The sequence below is a fragment of the Xyrauchen texanus genome, chromosome 45, assembly GCF_025860055.1.
Source record: "Xyrauchen texanus isolate HMW12.3.18 chromosome 45, RBS_HiC_50CHRs, whole genome shotgun sequence".
Taxonomy (NCBI): domain Eukaryota; kingdom Metazoa; phylum Chordata; class Actinopteri; order Cypriniformes; family Catostomidae; genus Xyrauchen; species Xyrauchen texanus.
This window is the reverse complement of record NC_068320.1, coordinates 1,275,362-1,292,243: the sequence shown is the minus strand read 5'-3', so window position 1 is coordinate 1,292,243 and position 16,882 is coordinate 1,275,362. Positions and strand designations below refer to the sequence as shown.

Below are 16,882 nucleotides of genomic sequence, written 5' to 3'. Positions count from 1 at the left end.
TGGTGTGCTTGCACAACAATACAAATTGTAATGCGAAAGTTTAGATCAGATTATGATGACGAACTGTTACCTAGCCTGCAGGCATGCTCGCGCCCGCTCCTCCCAGTGCTCTGACACCGTCAGCAGCTCCTGCAGTTCCGTCATTGCCTTCTCCACAGCGTGATGAGGAGCCAGACCCACGCCAGAGTCGATGAGGCGCTTCATGAGCTCCAGAGTCACGCGCTGCGTCTCCATCAGAGTGAGCCTCACCTCGTCCAGCCAGCGTGCCTGCTGCAACTCCTGCTTGAGTCTCGGAAGCTCCGGCAGCTCCACATCCAGACCCGAGCCCAAATCCACCAGAGCCTGCAGCTTACTGGAGTCAGGAGTCACATCTGATAGAGCAAACTGAGCGCGCTCGTGAAAGTACTCCACGTTCTCCAGCAATTCCTGCGGCAGGGAAAAACTATGATGAGTCTCATCCATAACTGCACAATAACTTCTCTATCCATCCATCCATGGAGCCAACTTCTTTTCAAGATGCATACAAAATACTGTTAAAAGGCTGAAGTATACAGTGGCAAGAAAAAGTATATGAACCCTTTGAAATTACCTGCATTTACCATGAGTAAATTTGTCTTAAAATCTGGTTTGACCTTCATCTAAGTTACAGTAATGAACAAACATGATCTGTTTTAACTATTAACACACAAATTATTGTATTATTCTTGTACATAATCAATACATAATTCAAACATTCAGTGTAGGTTGGAAAAAGTATGTGAACCTCATAGGCAAATGACATCAACAAAAGCTTATTAGCATTAACATGAGTTGGCAAAACTGGCATCTAATTAATTAATCGAGATTGAAGGTGTGGGTTAAAGCTACTTTGACTTATAAACAGTGTCTGAAATTGACTTTATAGTCCACCAGCCAAGGTGACTGATAGATAAAAAAAATGTACCAGCCAGTCAGATTTCTTACAGGCAATTTTTTATTTATTGCATTTTACAAATGGAATTTACAGACTTAAGACAAATAAACAATAGTGTAAGCATGTGTAAAAGCGAACTGCTTTTTAAAAGAATTGTATTGTTTTATTATTTATTAAATATTGAATCGCCAGATTTACATTTATTCATTTGGCAGACGCTTTTATCCAAAGCGACTTACAAAAGAGGAAAAAACATAAGTGAATCATCTTAAGGAGACAGTGGTACAAAAAGTGCCATATTACAAAGTTTCACTATCTTCAGAATAGTATACAAAACAGATTTAAGTGCAACAAGAAATGTAAATGTAATGTTATTTTAGTGACCGGTTAAGTGCTCTTGGAAAAGATGTGTTTTTAGCCGTTTTTTGAAGATAGAGAGTGAGTTAGCTTCCCGGATTGAGTCGGGAAGGTCATTCCACTAACGTGGTATGATGAAACTGAAAGCCCGGGAAAGTGTTTTGGTGCCTCTTTGTTTTGGTACGACAAGGCGACGTTCCTTAGCCGACCGCAGCCAGATAGTCCATTTAGAATGATTTTTCTTATTATTTACTTATTAAAACAAAACTACATTTGTATTTTAAACAACTCATAACAACAAGTCATATGATCAACCAGTAAGTGAATCAAATCGTGAGCCTTAAGTATAGCACAGTGACAGTTGTTGGTTTATTTGGAGTGAGCCCAACTGATTCATATGTTTTTTTGATTCACTAAAAGACCCGGCACATAGATTTACTGCTAACTATGGATATCCTCATACCATTTGAATGGAAAATACCGATCCTTCCTTTTCGGTACTCACCGATACTGATAGATGAGTGAGGTTTTTTCCCCATCCATATCAACAGTTTATTTCAATTTTTTTTCATCAAAATGGTGTCTACATGAATTATATCTTTAAATCTAATGAAAATAGAACAATACATTTTCAGCATAATATTACATTATTTTTATCAAATGAGGTTTTATTCAGCACCTCTCAGCACAATCCAAAATACAACATTGGAGTTATTTATGTCAAATAAAGTGCTGCATAAGAGAGCACATTAATTGGTCACCACAGAGTCCTGACATTAACCCCATTGAAAGTCTTTGGGATGTGCTGGGGAAGACTTCACGGAGTGGTTTGACTCTCCCGTCATCAATACAAGAAATAATGCAACTCTGGATGGAAATAAATGTTGTGACATTGCATAAGGTTGTCAGTGCCAAGAAGAATGCATGCCATAATTATCACAGAACTGTTGCTCGCTGGATGTTTTTTGTACCATATTCTTTACACTCTAGAGGCTGTTGTGCATGAAAATCCCTGGAGATCGGCATCTGACACCAACCATCATGCCATGGTCTAAATCACTGAGATCAAATTTTTTCTTCATTTTGATGGTTGATGTGAATTTTAACTCAAGCTCCTGACCCATATCTGCTTAATTTTATACATTACACTGCTCCCACAGAAAAGCACTCAAACATTTTTAATTTGCTATCCACAAGAAGCATCTGCTGATGTGGACCATGCCTCACAAAAAAGACATTTCAGAAGACCTGCAATCAAGAATAGTTGCTTTGCATTAAGCAGGAAAGGGTTACAAAGATATCTGGAAGAGTTTAGATATTCATCTGTCCACAGTTAGACAAACTGTCTATAAATGGAGATGATTTAGTACTATAGGTACTCTCTCTAGAAGTGGCCGTTAGATATTCATCTGTCCACAGTTAGACACACTGTCTATAAATGGAGATGATTTAGTACTATAGGTACTCTCTCTAGAAGTGGCCGTTAGATATTCATCTGTCCACAGTTAGACAAACTGTCTATAAATGGAGATGATTTAGTACTATAGGTACTCTCTCTAGAAGTGTCCGTTAGATATTCATCTGTCCGCAGTTAGACAAACTGTCTATAAATGGAGATGATTTAGTACTGTAGGTTCTCTCTCTAGATGTGTCCGTTAGATATTCATCTGTTCACAGTTAGACAAACTGTCTATAAATGGAGATGATTTAGTACTATAGGTACTCTCTCTAGAAGTGGCCGTTAGATATTCATCTGTCCGCAGTTAGACAAACTGTCTATAAATGGAGATGATTTAGTACTGTAGGTTCTCTCTCTAGATGTGTCCGTTAGATATTCATCTGTTCACAGTTAGACAAACGGTCTATAAATGGAGATGATTTAGTACTGTAGGTACTCTCTCTAGAAGTGTCCGTTAGATATTCATCTGTTCACAGTTAGACAAACTGTCTATAAATGGAGATGATTTTGTACTATAGGCACTCTCTCTAGAAGTGGCCGTTAGATATTCATCTGTCCACAGTTAGACAAACTGTCTATAAATGGAGATGATTTAGTACTACAGGTACTCTCTCTAGAAGTGTCCGTTAGATATTCATCTGTCCACAGTTAGACAAACTGTCTATAAATGGAGATGATTTTGTACTATAGCTACTCTCTCTAGAAGTGGCCATCCGGTCAAGATGACTCAAAGGGCACACCGAAGAATGATCAATGAGGTAAAAAAGAACTCTAGAGTGACAGATAAAACCTTTCATCATTGTAACTGGTTAAAATCTCTGTTCATGAGTCTACTATACAGAAAACCTTAAACAGGCATGGTGTTCATGGCAGGACACCACAAAGGTCAGAGTCCAGACCGTAACCCAGTAGACATGCTGTGGAATGACCTCAAGAGAGCCATTGACACCAGACATCCTATGAATATGGCTCAGTTGAAGCAGTTCTGTAAGGAAGAATGATCCAGAATTCCTTCTGAACGATGTGCTGGTTTAATCCACAGCTGCCGGAAACACTTGATTGAGGTTATTGATGCCAAAGGAGGATCAACCAGTTATTAAATCCAAGGTTCACTTACTTTTTCCAAAGCAATGTGAATGTTTGAATGGATGTGTTCAATAAAGACATGAAAGATTATCTTAAGCACATTGTGTTTGTCTATACTTGTGACTTTGATGAAGATGAGATCACATTGTATGACTAATTAATGCAGAAAACAAGCTAATTCCAAGGGTTCACATACTTTGTCTTGCCAATGTAAGTAAAAAAATTTTTTTTATATTAATACTAGTGGCTCTAGTGGTACTAATGTATACATGGAAGGTCTGTCAACTGACTTTGACTTGTCGAGCCTGACTGATGACGCAGGGCAGCCGGTACAGCTGCTCCACAAACACTTTCAATTCCTCCACGCTCAATTTGCTGCGAGCTCGCTGTGCGCTGCTGTCAGGACGTTCTCTTCTTTAAACACACACAGAATAAAAAATAAAACAAACTAAATCCTCTTTACACCAGTTATTACCATGTCTCTTAGGAGTTCAGTTTAAACAGGTCTTCAATATGTATCGTAATCCAATAAGCACAATTGCTAATGTTTATGAGACTAGGGCTGGATATAACCATCTACTTGACGGAACACCTCATGACACATATATCATGATTAAATACACCACTACGCACAATGTATATAATTGTATTTTGATCAAAATTATTGATATCATATTTGAGATGCGTAACATCTGTTTATCTGTTTGATCCCGGCAACAGGTCTGGGCTGACCACTTGAGATCGAATAACCCAAGATGCAAGATGCATGTTAATAGCAGGTGTATCAACATCTGTGAAATATTGTAAAACATTTTCATCTTCATTATGGCAAGCACTACACGGATGATGTCACTATTGACTGACTTCTGTCTGTGTTTGTGGCTGAGCAACAGTTGAGCCACAGAAGAACACGTCTCGGCCTCTTTCACCGTGTCTCTGAGACCACGGAACAGATTGTTCTCTGGGTACTTCCGATCTTCCGCGTCCTCCAGCAGAACTTTCAGCTCGATCAGATCTGTTAAAACATCATTCATCAGTTTGGACTGATAAGACTGTCAGGACATTTTTTGAGGTACACAAGACAAACAAAGGCTCGGAAATAGTGGACTACACCTTTCTTGCTCTTATTATCAGCTGCCAGTGCTTCAGTGACTCTCTTTGCCCAAGTGTCGTAAGATTGAGCACGTGACTTCACACCATAGAGCATTGAGGGAAACTCATCCTGATTATATCTGTACCTGTAACACACACATCACATAGTAAATAAATGCAATGTCATAAGCAATGCTAAAGTACAGCAGAGTTGCGCGGTCTTACCGCAGACATTTGTTACTGGCTGCACAGCTGCAGAGCTCTGCTGCGTGGTGCAGACACGCCAGGCGCTCTGGGCTGCAGGTACAGGTAACAGCAGACAGGAAACAGGTGGTCTTACACCTCCAACACTGACGCTCGTCATCAGGCAGTAGTTCAAACACTTCCTGCTCTGAGGACAGCACACCCTGCAGGACAGGAAGTAAAAAAAAAAAATTGCCCACTGAATATGAGTTAAAGAAGGGACATATTTCTCTCGGTTTTCCAGTGGGTGATTTCTCACCATTTCCTGCACGGCTGCTCTCAGTCTCGACTCCTTCTCCATCATGTCGGCGAGCTCTCGGACCACCGCTGCGGCCAGCTCCACGTCTAGGCTGTCGGGATCAGTCGCCATCTTACACACCAACTCCTCGTGCGAGAATACACAGTATCGCTGCAGACGCTGGTAATGTGCCACACACTGACGCCCCATGGGCAACTATAAATTCAAATAAACGCAAATCAATATATATATATATAATTAAGTACAGTCATATGGTGGTTATCATCTTCTTTTATCACTTTGTGTCCTGATCACCCTATCCAGTTTATTTTGCGATAGCTATCAGCTGACTGTTCATCATCCCTTACATATCCAACATAGTTTCAGTAAGAGCTCTAGAGAATGTAGATGTACCCAGTCTGCCGTGCAGAAGTTCACCGCTTCAGCAAAGTTGTAACCCTGATTGAAACCACTGTGATAGGCTCTTGGGAATGTCACGACAAACTCTCCTGCACACTGATTGGTCCGATACACCTGTTTGGTAAAGAGAGCAGCACACGACTTGTGAAGGACAACTTCAGTCTTTTATTTGGAAAGAGAGACTTTGAGTAAAGAAGTGACGAGTGTTTTACCGGGACGCCGTGCTCCATGAGAACATTGGGGTTCATGAGTGTGACGAGTTGATGCAGAAGATCCGGCTGCGAGTCAAAGAGTTCTGGAGCCACTTGCTTCATTACAGACTCCAGCTGCTCTGCTGCATGTGCTGGAACTCCATACCATGTCTTCGGTTCACCCCTGAGCCACAGACACACATGTGATATGTATTACCCAAAATCGTTCCGTTCATTTATCGGAGCAATTGTTTTGAGATCTGTCTCACCAGTGCAGGAAGTTGATGGAGTAGCTCCAGTGGTCCTCTATGTGCCAGCAGAAAGATGAGAAGCACATGCCCACATACAGCCAGGGCACTTTCATCCCAGAGATATCCCCGTTAATGTGAGAGAGGACGGACTGTTCCAACACCGGCATGTTGTTCAGATTCCAGCCTGAGTTAGCGTACTCCTGTATGGAGAAGACAATATCAATGAGCTCAACATTCACACAAGAGAGTTTTAGAACGATTGCTCATATTTCACCTCAAAATCAAAAGACAGTATATTTTATAACACATAAACGCACACACTCTTTCTTTTCTATAAGATGCAGTCTTACGTCCTCATCTCCAAAGAGTTTTCTCTTTCCGTCTCGTACAGGGAATCCACTTCCCACATCTTTAGAGCTTATATCAGCACCGTACTCCACGATCACATCCTCCTCAATACTGCTCACTAAACGCCAGAACTCCTTCTCCACCAGTTCTGTGGGCACCATCTGCAAAGAAAACACATCACAGTGAACATCAATCATACTAATGAAACATGCACAATCACAACGGTCTGCATCATGCAGTAAAAACCTGTAAAAGTGTCAAACTTGAGGTTAGACTTTTTGTTCTAGGTGGATGAACTTATTTCTGAGAGTTTACAGTAGAGCTGTGCAATATGGACAAAAAAAAAATCATTTTGCACTTTTGTGACTGCAACTTCCAATTTTTGCAAATGTTTTTATAACAATTTATAAAATGCATTTCACTGTTCAAAAATTAGGGAGAACCGATACTTCCTTTTGGTACTCGCCGATACCTGATTTTATTTGATCATTTTTTTTAAATTCCATATTCAACAGTTTATTTCAATTTAATCAACAATTTCTTTTTGACATAATCTTGTATTATTTTGATCAAATGTAGTGATTTTATACAGATTCTCACAGCACAATCCAAAATGCAGCACTGGAGTTAAATCCAATGAAATAAAGAGCTGCATCACAGATGTTACATATTGCTTAAATATAATATAACTACAATTGCTGGTATTATTATTATAATAATTAGTAGTCGTAGTAGTGGTGGTACAGTGAATATTACATAACTATACAGTAGTGATATATTTCTGTCATACTTTTTCCTATTTAAATTGAGCTTTTATTTTGAAGCCTTTTCCGTTTTGGAGTGTTTCTGACGGTGGCTTCTCACCTCCGGAAAAGCAGGACACTACGTGACCTAACATGATTATAAAGGTTACTATTTAAGTATGTAATAGGACTGGGGTGTGAAACTAGTGTGATCCACCAAAGGAGACAAGGCTGAATCTACTTCGCAAACACCTCGTTAAAATGGATTTCATGCGTGAGTAATTTTGCTCATCTACCCGCAACAGGTGGATGACATGTAAGACATCTCGGAGTGACACATGACAAGAAATGCTGTTAGTCAAAAATACACACGCTTGAAGAAACACACTTTATTACACTTTAAGAACAGACAAAAGAAAAGAGTCTGATTCGCTGTTTGTTCACAGGTCTCGTGTCTTGAGGAACAAGCGCATGTAAAGAGTTATCACTCTTTCTCCGTTTCATTCGTCTGAAAACTGTTGTAAGATTAATGTCTCGGGAGATGCTTTTATTTCCACACAGGTAACATGCGTTGTGAACACAACTCTGCAGGTTCAGTTATACACTCACCTACAGGATTATTAGGAACACCATACTAATACTGTGTTTGACCCCCTTTCGCCTTCAGAACTGCCTTAATTCTACGTGGCATTGATTCAACAAGGTGCTGAAAGCATTCTTTAGAAATGTTGGCCCATATTGATAGGATAGCATCTTGCAGTTGATGGAGATTTGTGGGATGCACATCCAGGGCATGAAGCTCCCGTTCCACCACATCCCAAAGATGCTCTATTGGGTTGAGATCTGGTGACTGTGGGGGCCATTTTAGTACAATGAACTCATTGTCATGTTCAAGAAACCAATTTGAAATGATTCGAGCTTTGTGACATGGTGCATTATCCTGCTGGAAGTAGCCATCAGAGGATGGGTACATGGTGGCCATAAAGGGATGGACATGGTCAGAAACAATGCTCAGGTAGGCCGTGGCATTTAAACGATGCCCAATTGGCACTAAGGGGCCTAAAGTGTGCCAAGAAAACATCCCCCACACCATTACACCACCACCACCAGCCTGCACAGTGGTAACAAGGCATGATGGATCCATGTTCTCATTCTGTTTACGCCAAATTCTGACTCTACCATCTAAATGTCTCAACAGAAATCGAGACTCATCAGACCAGGCAACATTTTTCCAGTCTTCAACTGTCCAATTTTGGTGAGCTCTTGCAAATTGTAGCCTCTTTTTCCTATTTGTAGTGGAGATGAGTGGTACCCGGTGGGGTCTTCTGCTGTTGTAGCCCATCCGCCTCAAGGTTGTGCGTGTTGTGGCTTCACAAATGCTTTGCTGCATACCTCGGTTGTAACGAGTGGTTATTTCAGGCAAAGTTGCTCTTCTATCAGCTTGAATCAGTCGGCCCATTCTCCTCTGACCTCTAGCATCAACAAGGCATTTTCAGCCCACAGGACTGCCGCGATACTGGATGTTTTTCCCTTTTCACACCATTCTTTGTAAACCCTAGAAATGGTTGTGCGTTAAAATCCCAGTAACTGAGCAGATTGTGAAATACTCAGACCGGCCCGTCTGGCACCAACAACCATGCCACGCTCAAAATTGCTTAAATCACCTTTCTTTCCCATTCTGACATTCAGTTTGGAGTTCAGGAGATTGTCTTGACCAGGACCACACCCCTAAATGCATTGAAGCAACTGCCATGTGATTGGTTGATTAGATAATTGCATTAATGAGAAATTGAACAGGCGTTCCTAATAATCCTTTAGAGTGTATATATCTTTTGTATTAAATAAAAAAAGATGAAAGCGATTAATTCATAAAGTAATGCAAGACACGTTCACCTTAAACCTAAAATGGAGTTCTATTTATTTTCTTTAGGCAGCATTAACTGTATTACCAAATGCAATACAAACACACATTCCATAAGAACACACATTTCACAGCATTATTTTGGGAACACTAGGGAATTTATTAGGTTTATTTATTATAATCATTATTATCTTTACATTTATAATTGTCTTTAGTTCTTAATCCGTTAGCTATCAGTTGACAGATGGTTGCGTGATGACAAATGGAGCCGTTGAAGACAGAAAATATTTGGATTTGGGGAGGTGGTTACATATAAGATTTTTGGATCACTTTGTTATTTTATTGCTTTTTTCATTGACTTAAAAGTGCAATTTGAATTTTAGAATGTCTTTTGTTTCTGTTATTCATGTTTCAATAAATGAATAAAATTTTTACCAAAACCAATAAAGCAAAAAATTCACCGACCCTCGGCAAGGGGGTTGACAATGTAAACGAATATCACGATATTGTATGTAACTTTATGTAAAAATACTTTCTTCTATTCCTGCTTAATATGCACAGATATCTATAAGACAGACATTCATAGGTTCATTTTTTCCGAATCTCTGTGGCTCTATAAACATTCCCGTGTTTATATGTGTCTGCATGTGCCTCGCACTACAAAGTGAAGTTTGCTGTTATCTACTCCAAAAAGAGTGCAATGCTCATGATGGTGTATTCTGTGGATGAAATAAGGATAGTGACAGTGTCCGCACAACACTGGCACCACACATTCACTTTGAAGCACACAGCACATGCAAACTATACATTTCTCTCATTAAATCGCAGCTTTTACAGTTTACTTATCATATTAGGACATAATGTGATTTAAATTTGTGTGCTGAATGTTTACGGAATGACGTTCTTACGTCAGACGGTCTCAGTTTTCGGTATCGAGCATTTTTCCAAGCACAAGTAACAAGTAAATGAGCACTAAAACAGTATCGTATCAGGACATACAGTAGCTATCAAAAATACATTTCTATGTATAAAAATGGATTTGTACCTTTTTGTTTTCTTTATTTATATTTCCGATTTTTAATTGTGTTCTATTACCGGTACATTTTTGGTCACTGCATTCTGATTGGCGAGCTCTTGTCAGTGTACAAAGATGAGCACCAATCAGAATGGTGATATAAACATCACAGAAATTGGGAGTAGAAAAATTATAAAATTACATCAGATGTGATTTAGAAATTGCACATGCTCATATCGTGATTTTATTGCACTTGCGTTTAACTGTGTAGCCCTACTCAACTGATAATTACGTCACGTCCCTTCTTGGTATACTTCCTGTGTGAGCGTTACCATGCTGACACGCTTCATGTGGTCATGACATGGAGGTTTTGGCAATCTTCGGCAAGATTGGAAATCGTGTTACAATAGTCTCATGTTTAGATACATAATGTCTTGTGGCAATAGCTCAGAAACAGTGCTATTGTAATGTTTATTGCCTTGCACAATTTAGTTCCATTACATTCAAAAATAAGACATTCTGTCATGTTATTCTTAACTTTTTGGCATCTTTTTCCATTCACTGAATGCAACGGTTTCTGAAGGTATGTGTGTTCCACTGAAGAAAGAGCAACATCTCAAAACTGAACTGAACACAGAACATGCATTGAAATAGCAGAGAAAATTAGTGTGAGACTAAACCCTATTTTGTTCCAGAAGGATGTTGTTTGTGTGTGCAGCTCTTACATGAACGGGCATGTTGAAGTAATCTGATTTGAAGTGGTCGGCCATCTCGCCAAAGCTCTGGAGGGTGTATTCACGGACGGCCTGCTCAAAACCAAATGCCTCCCGAGGCTTGCTACACTCCTGTGAGGCAAAACCAGTTATTAACTTTCCTTATTTATGAAAGTGTCTGCATTTCTTGAGCAGTGCAGGCTACCGTACCTCCGCCACACATTTGGGGCAGCGCCAGTCTCCTTTAGGCACGTCCTGCAGCGGCGGGATCAGACAGAAGGTGTGGTAACTGTCATCACAGCCGTCACAGAGGAGGAGGCGTTCCTCTTCATTGCCCTGCCCACACGCCATACACATGTACATGTCAATCTAGAAAACACATCATCGTCAATCAGTCATGTGTCCATTCTAGATGAACTCTTTCAACCTCACTAATGAACTAGTCTGTTCAAGGCTCGAGTGCAAGAACTAAATCATGTTATAATGCACGCAGCAGGGCTCAATACTCACATAATTGACTTCCAGAATCTCTTTACATGGACGCATTTTAAGAGCAAACGCTTGAGTCTTCAAGTGTTTCGGTCTCCTGATAAAACCTTCATCATCTATATCAGAAGACACACACACACTTTACATGCAAACATCTCTTTAATAGCAACAAACAAACTTTATTTGAAATAGAGGGCGAATGATATAGCATAATTTTAAGTCCTTTAATGCACCGTTGCAACAGCCATTAAAGCGGCGGTCAAATCCTCTGCTGTGATCAATGTTCCTGTTATTACCCATAATCCTCAGATTTATTTGTGAGGTGTTGTGGAGGAGTCTTTCTGTGGATTCTGTCTGACACTGCATTATTAATAATTTAGCAGTACAAAAGGCTCATCAAACTGTACTGCAATATATATTTTCTTTGTGTTTTTGAATGTAGAGCAAGGATCACCCTGTACGTCAAGCGCTCTGATTACATTGAAGTGTGTCATTTTGCGCCTGGGATGCGCATAAGCAGTTTAGTGGCACTCAGTTTTGGAGTCTTTCTTGTTTAACTTTGTTTTATGCGTTAAGAGTTTATAGTTATTTTGCCAATATATTTGTTGAACATCCATTAGTTACCATATTAAAGTGCTAAGTATAGCATCCAGATGTCATGTCAGACACAACTGTTCTTCAATAAACATCTCTTTCTAAAAAAGAAATGGGTTAACAGCTAAAAACTAATATATATATATATATATATATATATATAAAACAAATCACAATAATAAAAAGAAATTGCAATACAGATTGAATCTTCAGCTCAATATCGCTGTAATATCAAATCTATCTCTGGAGGTCTGCAGTGATTCCTAACCTTACTGGGAACACAGACATTTCAAAAGAATGCCTGGGGTATTTTGGGATTGTTTATAGTTAGAATCATTTTTGTGGCCATTATTGGGATTTGTATGCTTAATAAACTGCATCTGTGATTTCATTAAAAATGGAAATTACAAATGGTCACAATAAGGAAAGAAATGTACGAATTTAAATTTAATTTAAAGGATTTTACAAACAATCGACCAATTAATCGGTTATCTGCTTTTCCAACATCTTTGTTAGTTATCGTATTGGTGAAATCCAATATCGGTCGACCTCTAATTTTCAAGCCAACATGAACAGCATTCAGAACCCATTTGACTTCCATAATGTGAATGAAACAGAATATTCAACAAGTTTCTTTTTCTGATTAAAATTTTTTTATTGCTTAATAAAGACAACAAAGGAAAGCAAAACATATATACACAGAATCAACATTTAACCCCAACTATTACCCCCTTCCCCTCCCAATCCCCAAACCCACTCTCAACAAACATCCCTGTGGTCACACACACACACAATATATATATATAAACACATAGATAATAATCACACACATTTAAATCTAAACTTCTCTCTCCTCTGCCCCTCCCTGAGAAACCTCCAAAAACGGCAAATAGCAGCCCCATTTCCCATCAAAGGTATCCCAGCTCCCCAGCCTTCTACACGACGCTTCCTTGAAAGCCACCACCCTCCCCATCTCCATACACCATTCTTGAAATGAGGGCAAAATGAAATTTGAGTGTCTAATACATCACACATAAAACCCTGAACATTCAACCAAAATTCTTGGATCTTAACCCTCTGGGGTCTGAGGGTATTTTGGGCCCTGGAGAAGTTTTGACATGCCTTGACATTTGTGCTTTTTTCAGTTGCTTAAAAACACATTAATGTCTAAAGTCTGATAACACTGTATTCAGCTCAAACTGGGCTACTATAATATGTGAGCAACATGTGTACAGGTTTGTATTTTTGAGAAAATAACATTTAAAAAATGTTTTAAGTCACTGAAATAAGGCCATATAACACATACTAAACATTTGTCCACAAGACTTTTGAGAACTGGATCTTGTAGCCTAGAGTTTTTGCTACAAAATGATGTGAAAACCATCCTGATCACTCATTCATACAAAACAATATAGTAATTGAACTTTTAGTGTTGATAGGTCATATGTGAGGAGGCGTGAACTATCATGAATATTGACTGTAATTCACACCTGAGGAGACAAAGACCCCTCCCCTGGCCTATCAATGAGGAATGTGACAGAAAGAGAATGAATGTGAGAAGACTTAATGATCAAAATCAAGTTTTAAGTTAAAAGAAGTCATCTGACTGTACATTTTCTTTACAAAAAGACTTTACTTAATTTGAATTGTTTTATTTAAATTAGACATTTTAAGCTTTCTTTAGACATATGTTTCATGTTTGTGTGATAAGTATTCGCAGAGTTTCAGTTCATTTTTGTGACGCGTTTCTGAACACAGAGACTGCTGAAAGCTCACCCTTTTTATTTTCTTTATTTTACAAAAGCACAAGATTTTGTTGTTATTGTGAGTGTACACAAATAAAAATAGACCCTTTATAGTCTCTAGTGATGTCTTACACTTATCTGTATACCCAAAAATGACGGAGAATGTTATGTTGTTTCCGCTGTAATGATGGAAAAATCCAGCAGGACGTGCCAGCGTGTCTGTCGACCCCAGAGTGTTAACACGCCACCAAAAAACATGCATTGTGTCTCCATATTCTGATTGGCATTGCCAGCAGGTGGGTGTGTCTTTTTTTTTTTTTTTGGTCCTCGTTAAGGTATCATGGCTGACCCTGCACTCTGACCCCAGCTTAGCTGGGATATGTGAAAAATAAATAATTTCACCATGTATATGCAGAAATGTATGTATAATGTGTGACAATTGATCAATTTATATTTTCATTTTTAATAATAATAATAATAATAAATATAGCTGCAAGCAGCGATGGCGGGCCCAAGCCGGTGGCACCGTCACCCCCGTGCCTTTAGGGTTGCTGTGCACGATGGGCAATAACGTAACCTCGCTTTGACTGTCGAGAAGATGTGTGCTGTAGAGCTTGCCTCAGTGTGGGCTCTGCAAAAGTGCGCATCGAGGGCACATATCAACCACAAAGTATGCGTGAGCACCCTTCTGATACCTAAAATGAAAAATGAGACACTCTACGGTCTCATGGAGTTAATGGACACATGAAATAAGTACACAAGACTGAAAACTCATATGAAGTGTGCCATTTGGGACAGGGCCTATGACCGTGAACCACAATAGTCACATCTATGAGGTAATTCAAATGTAGAATAATTTTAATGTCATAGGATGTCATAGGTCAATATCTTTTGCAGCACTTAAATGTGTTAATCCAGAAGGCCAGTATTTATCTGGAGGTCTTTGTACAGGTTTATTAATGTAATTATAATTAAATGCACTGCTGAAGTTTCATCGAGATCAGTTAATGTATGCAGAAGTCTGACAGATTTTGACAGACTACCTTGCTTTTAAGCTCCCTTTATGTGCTTTTTGGAGCTTCAAAGTTCATTTGCAATGTGTTCCACATTCAAACCAAAATATCAGACTTTCTGTTGGACTAATGACTGTAAATTTGGAAAGTTGTCCGGCTCCCTCCCCCCCCCACACACACACACACACACACACACACACACACACAGAATTGGCAGGGGGCACTTTGTTAGAAAGAGACAGAGAGAGAGAAAAACACAGAACGGGAGGGGCCACTCTGTCTGTCAGAGAGAGAAAAATTCCAAGCTAATGACTGTAAATTAGAAAGTTGTTCGGCTCGACGAGAACAATATACACGTCGAGTTTTGCATGCCATTGCATGCGTTTTCCAAAAAACCCTAAATAGATGATTTCCAGTTGGCCTGAGGTAAAAAGTAAAAGTATGAAGGATATATGAAACGATGAGATCTATAGGTGTACCGAGTTTCATATTAGTACATGCAAGCGTGTTTGATTTATGGACCAAGTTTTCGGACCCTGTTCCAGGGGCGCTGTCGAGCCCCCCTGCCACGCCCGGGTACCAGCATCAGCCCGGCCCTAATGGCCGCGGGTTCTGACCCGTGTGCAAAGTTTCAAGAGTTTGAGCACGTTAAGAGCCCCAAAAGTGCCCCAAAAGTCGTAAAAAAAAATAAATAATAATATAGCAGCGATGGCGGGCCCAAGCCGGTGGCACCGCCACCCCCGTGCCTTTAGGGTTGCTGTGCACGATGGGCAATAACGTAAGCTCGCTTTGACCGTCGAGAAGACGTGTAAGTACACGAGACTGAAAATTCATATGAAGTGTGCCATTTGGGACAGGGCCTATGACCGTGAACCACAATAGTCACATCTATGAGGTAATTCAAATGTAGAATAATTTTTAACGTCATAGGATGTCATAGGTAAATATCTTTTGCAGCACTTAAACGTGTTAATCCAGAAGGCCAGTATTTATCTGGAGGTCTTTGTACAGGTTTATTAATGTAATTATAATTTACGCACCGCTGAAGTTTCATCGAGATCAGTTAATGTACGCAGAAGTTATAACACACTTCCTTGCTTTTATGCTCCCTTTGTGTGCTTTTTGGAGCTTCAAATTTCATTTGCAATGTGTTCCACATTCAAACCAAAATATCTGACTTTCTGTTGGTCTGAGCTAATGACTGTAAATTAGAAAGTTGTCCGGCTCCCTCCCCCCCCCCCCCACACACACACACACAGAATGGCAGGGGGCACTCTGTCAGAGAGAGACAGAGAGAGAGAAAAAACACAGAATCGGAGGGGGCACTCTGTCTGTCAGAGAGAGAAAAATTCCAAGAAACCCACATTCAAACCACAATATCTGACTTTCTGTTGTTCGGAGCTAATGACTGTAAATTAGAAAGTTGTTCGGCTCGACGAGAACAATATACACGTCGAGTTTTGTAACTGTAGATAGAACTAACTAAGTTATAACACACTTTATATGTCCTTTTTAGTCCTAAATCAATTTCCTCACCACGGTCAAACCGTTCGAGATATCAAAAATCCGTCGGAATGTAGCATCCTCAATGTCTTGACTTCATGCCGACCGAGTTTGGTGGCGATTGGATTCATTCTCTAGGAGGAATATATATAATTCCAGAGCATGTGTTTCCAAACAACCCATAATAGCCGACTTCCTGTTGGGCTGGCGTAAAACTCAGAGCACGAAAGTTGTTCGGCCCGATGAGATCTACAAGTGTACCGAGTTTCATATTATTACATGCAAGCATGTTTGATATATGGACAAGTGTTCGAATCCCATTCCAGGGGGCGCTGTCGAGCCCCCCTGCCACGCCCGGGTACCATCTTCGGCCCGGCCCTGATGGCCGCGGGTTCTGACCCGTGTGCAATGTTTCAAGAGTTTGAGCACGTTAAGGGCCCCAAAACCTTGAAAAACAAAAATAAAAGCATTCTCACTCAACAGCCAAATCACCCCCCTCCCCACAGACACAGAGAGACGTAGGGTCAGTGAGAGAGGGAGAGAAAATTCTCCAAAACATCCACATTCAAACCAAAATATCTGACTTTCTGTTGGTCTGAGCTAATGAC

The 16,882-nt window shown here is 39.9% G+C and overlaps 1 protein-coding gene across 1 annotated transcript in view; it reads right to left on the bottom strand.

Moving 5' to 3' along the window:
• The window catches only part of LOC127637233 (lysine-specific demethylase 5A-like), a 44,511-nt gene that overhangs the window by 13,021 nt on the left and 14,608 nt on the right, over positions 1–16,882 (bottom strand). The window contains exons 7-19 of the mRNA XM_052118190.1: positions 11,441–11,535; positions 11,141–11,299; positions 10,943–11,062; positions 6,601–6,759; positions 6,269–6,450; positions 6,021–6,183; positions 5,803–5,922; positions 5,410–5,604; positions 5,133–5,314; positions 4,929–5,053; positions 4,680–4,830; positions 4,106–4,229; positions 71–426 (exon numbers count right to left, since the gene is read on the bottom strand). Coding sequence (XP_051974150.1) covers positions 71–426; positions 4,106–4,229; positions 4,680–4,830; positions 4,929–5,053; positions 5,133–5,314; positions 5,410–5,604; positions 5,803–5,922; positions 6,021–6,183; positions 6,269–6,450; positions 6,601–6,759; positions 10,943–11,062; positions 11,141–11,299; positions 11,441–11,535 — 2,131 coding nt within the window. The remainder of the gene's footprint in view (positions 1–70; positions 427–4,105; positions 4,230–4,679; positions 4,831–4,928; positions 5,054–5,132; positions 5,315–5,409; positions 5,605–5,802; positions 5,923–6,020; positions 6,184–6,268; positions 6,451–6,600; positions 6,760–10,942; positions 11,063–11,140; positions 11,300–11,440; positions 11,536–16,882) is intronic.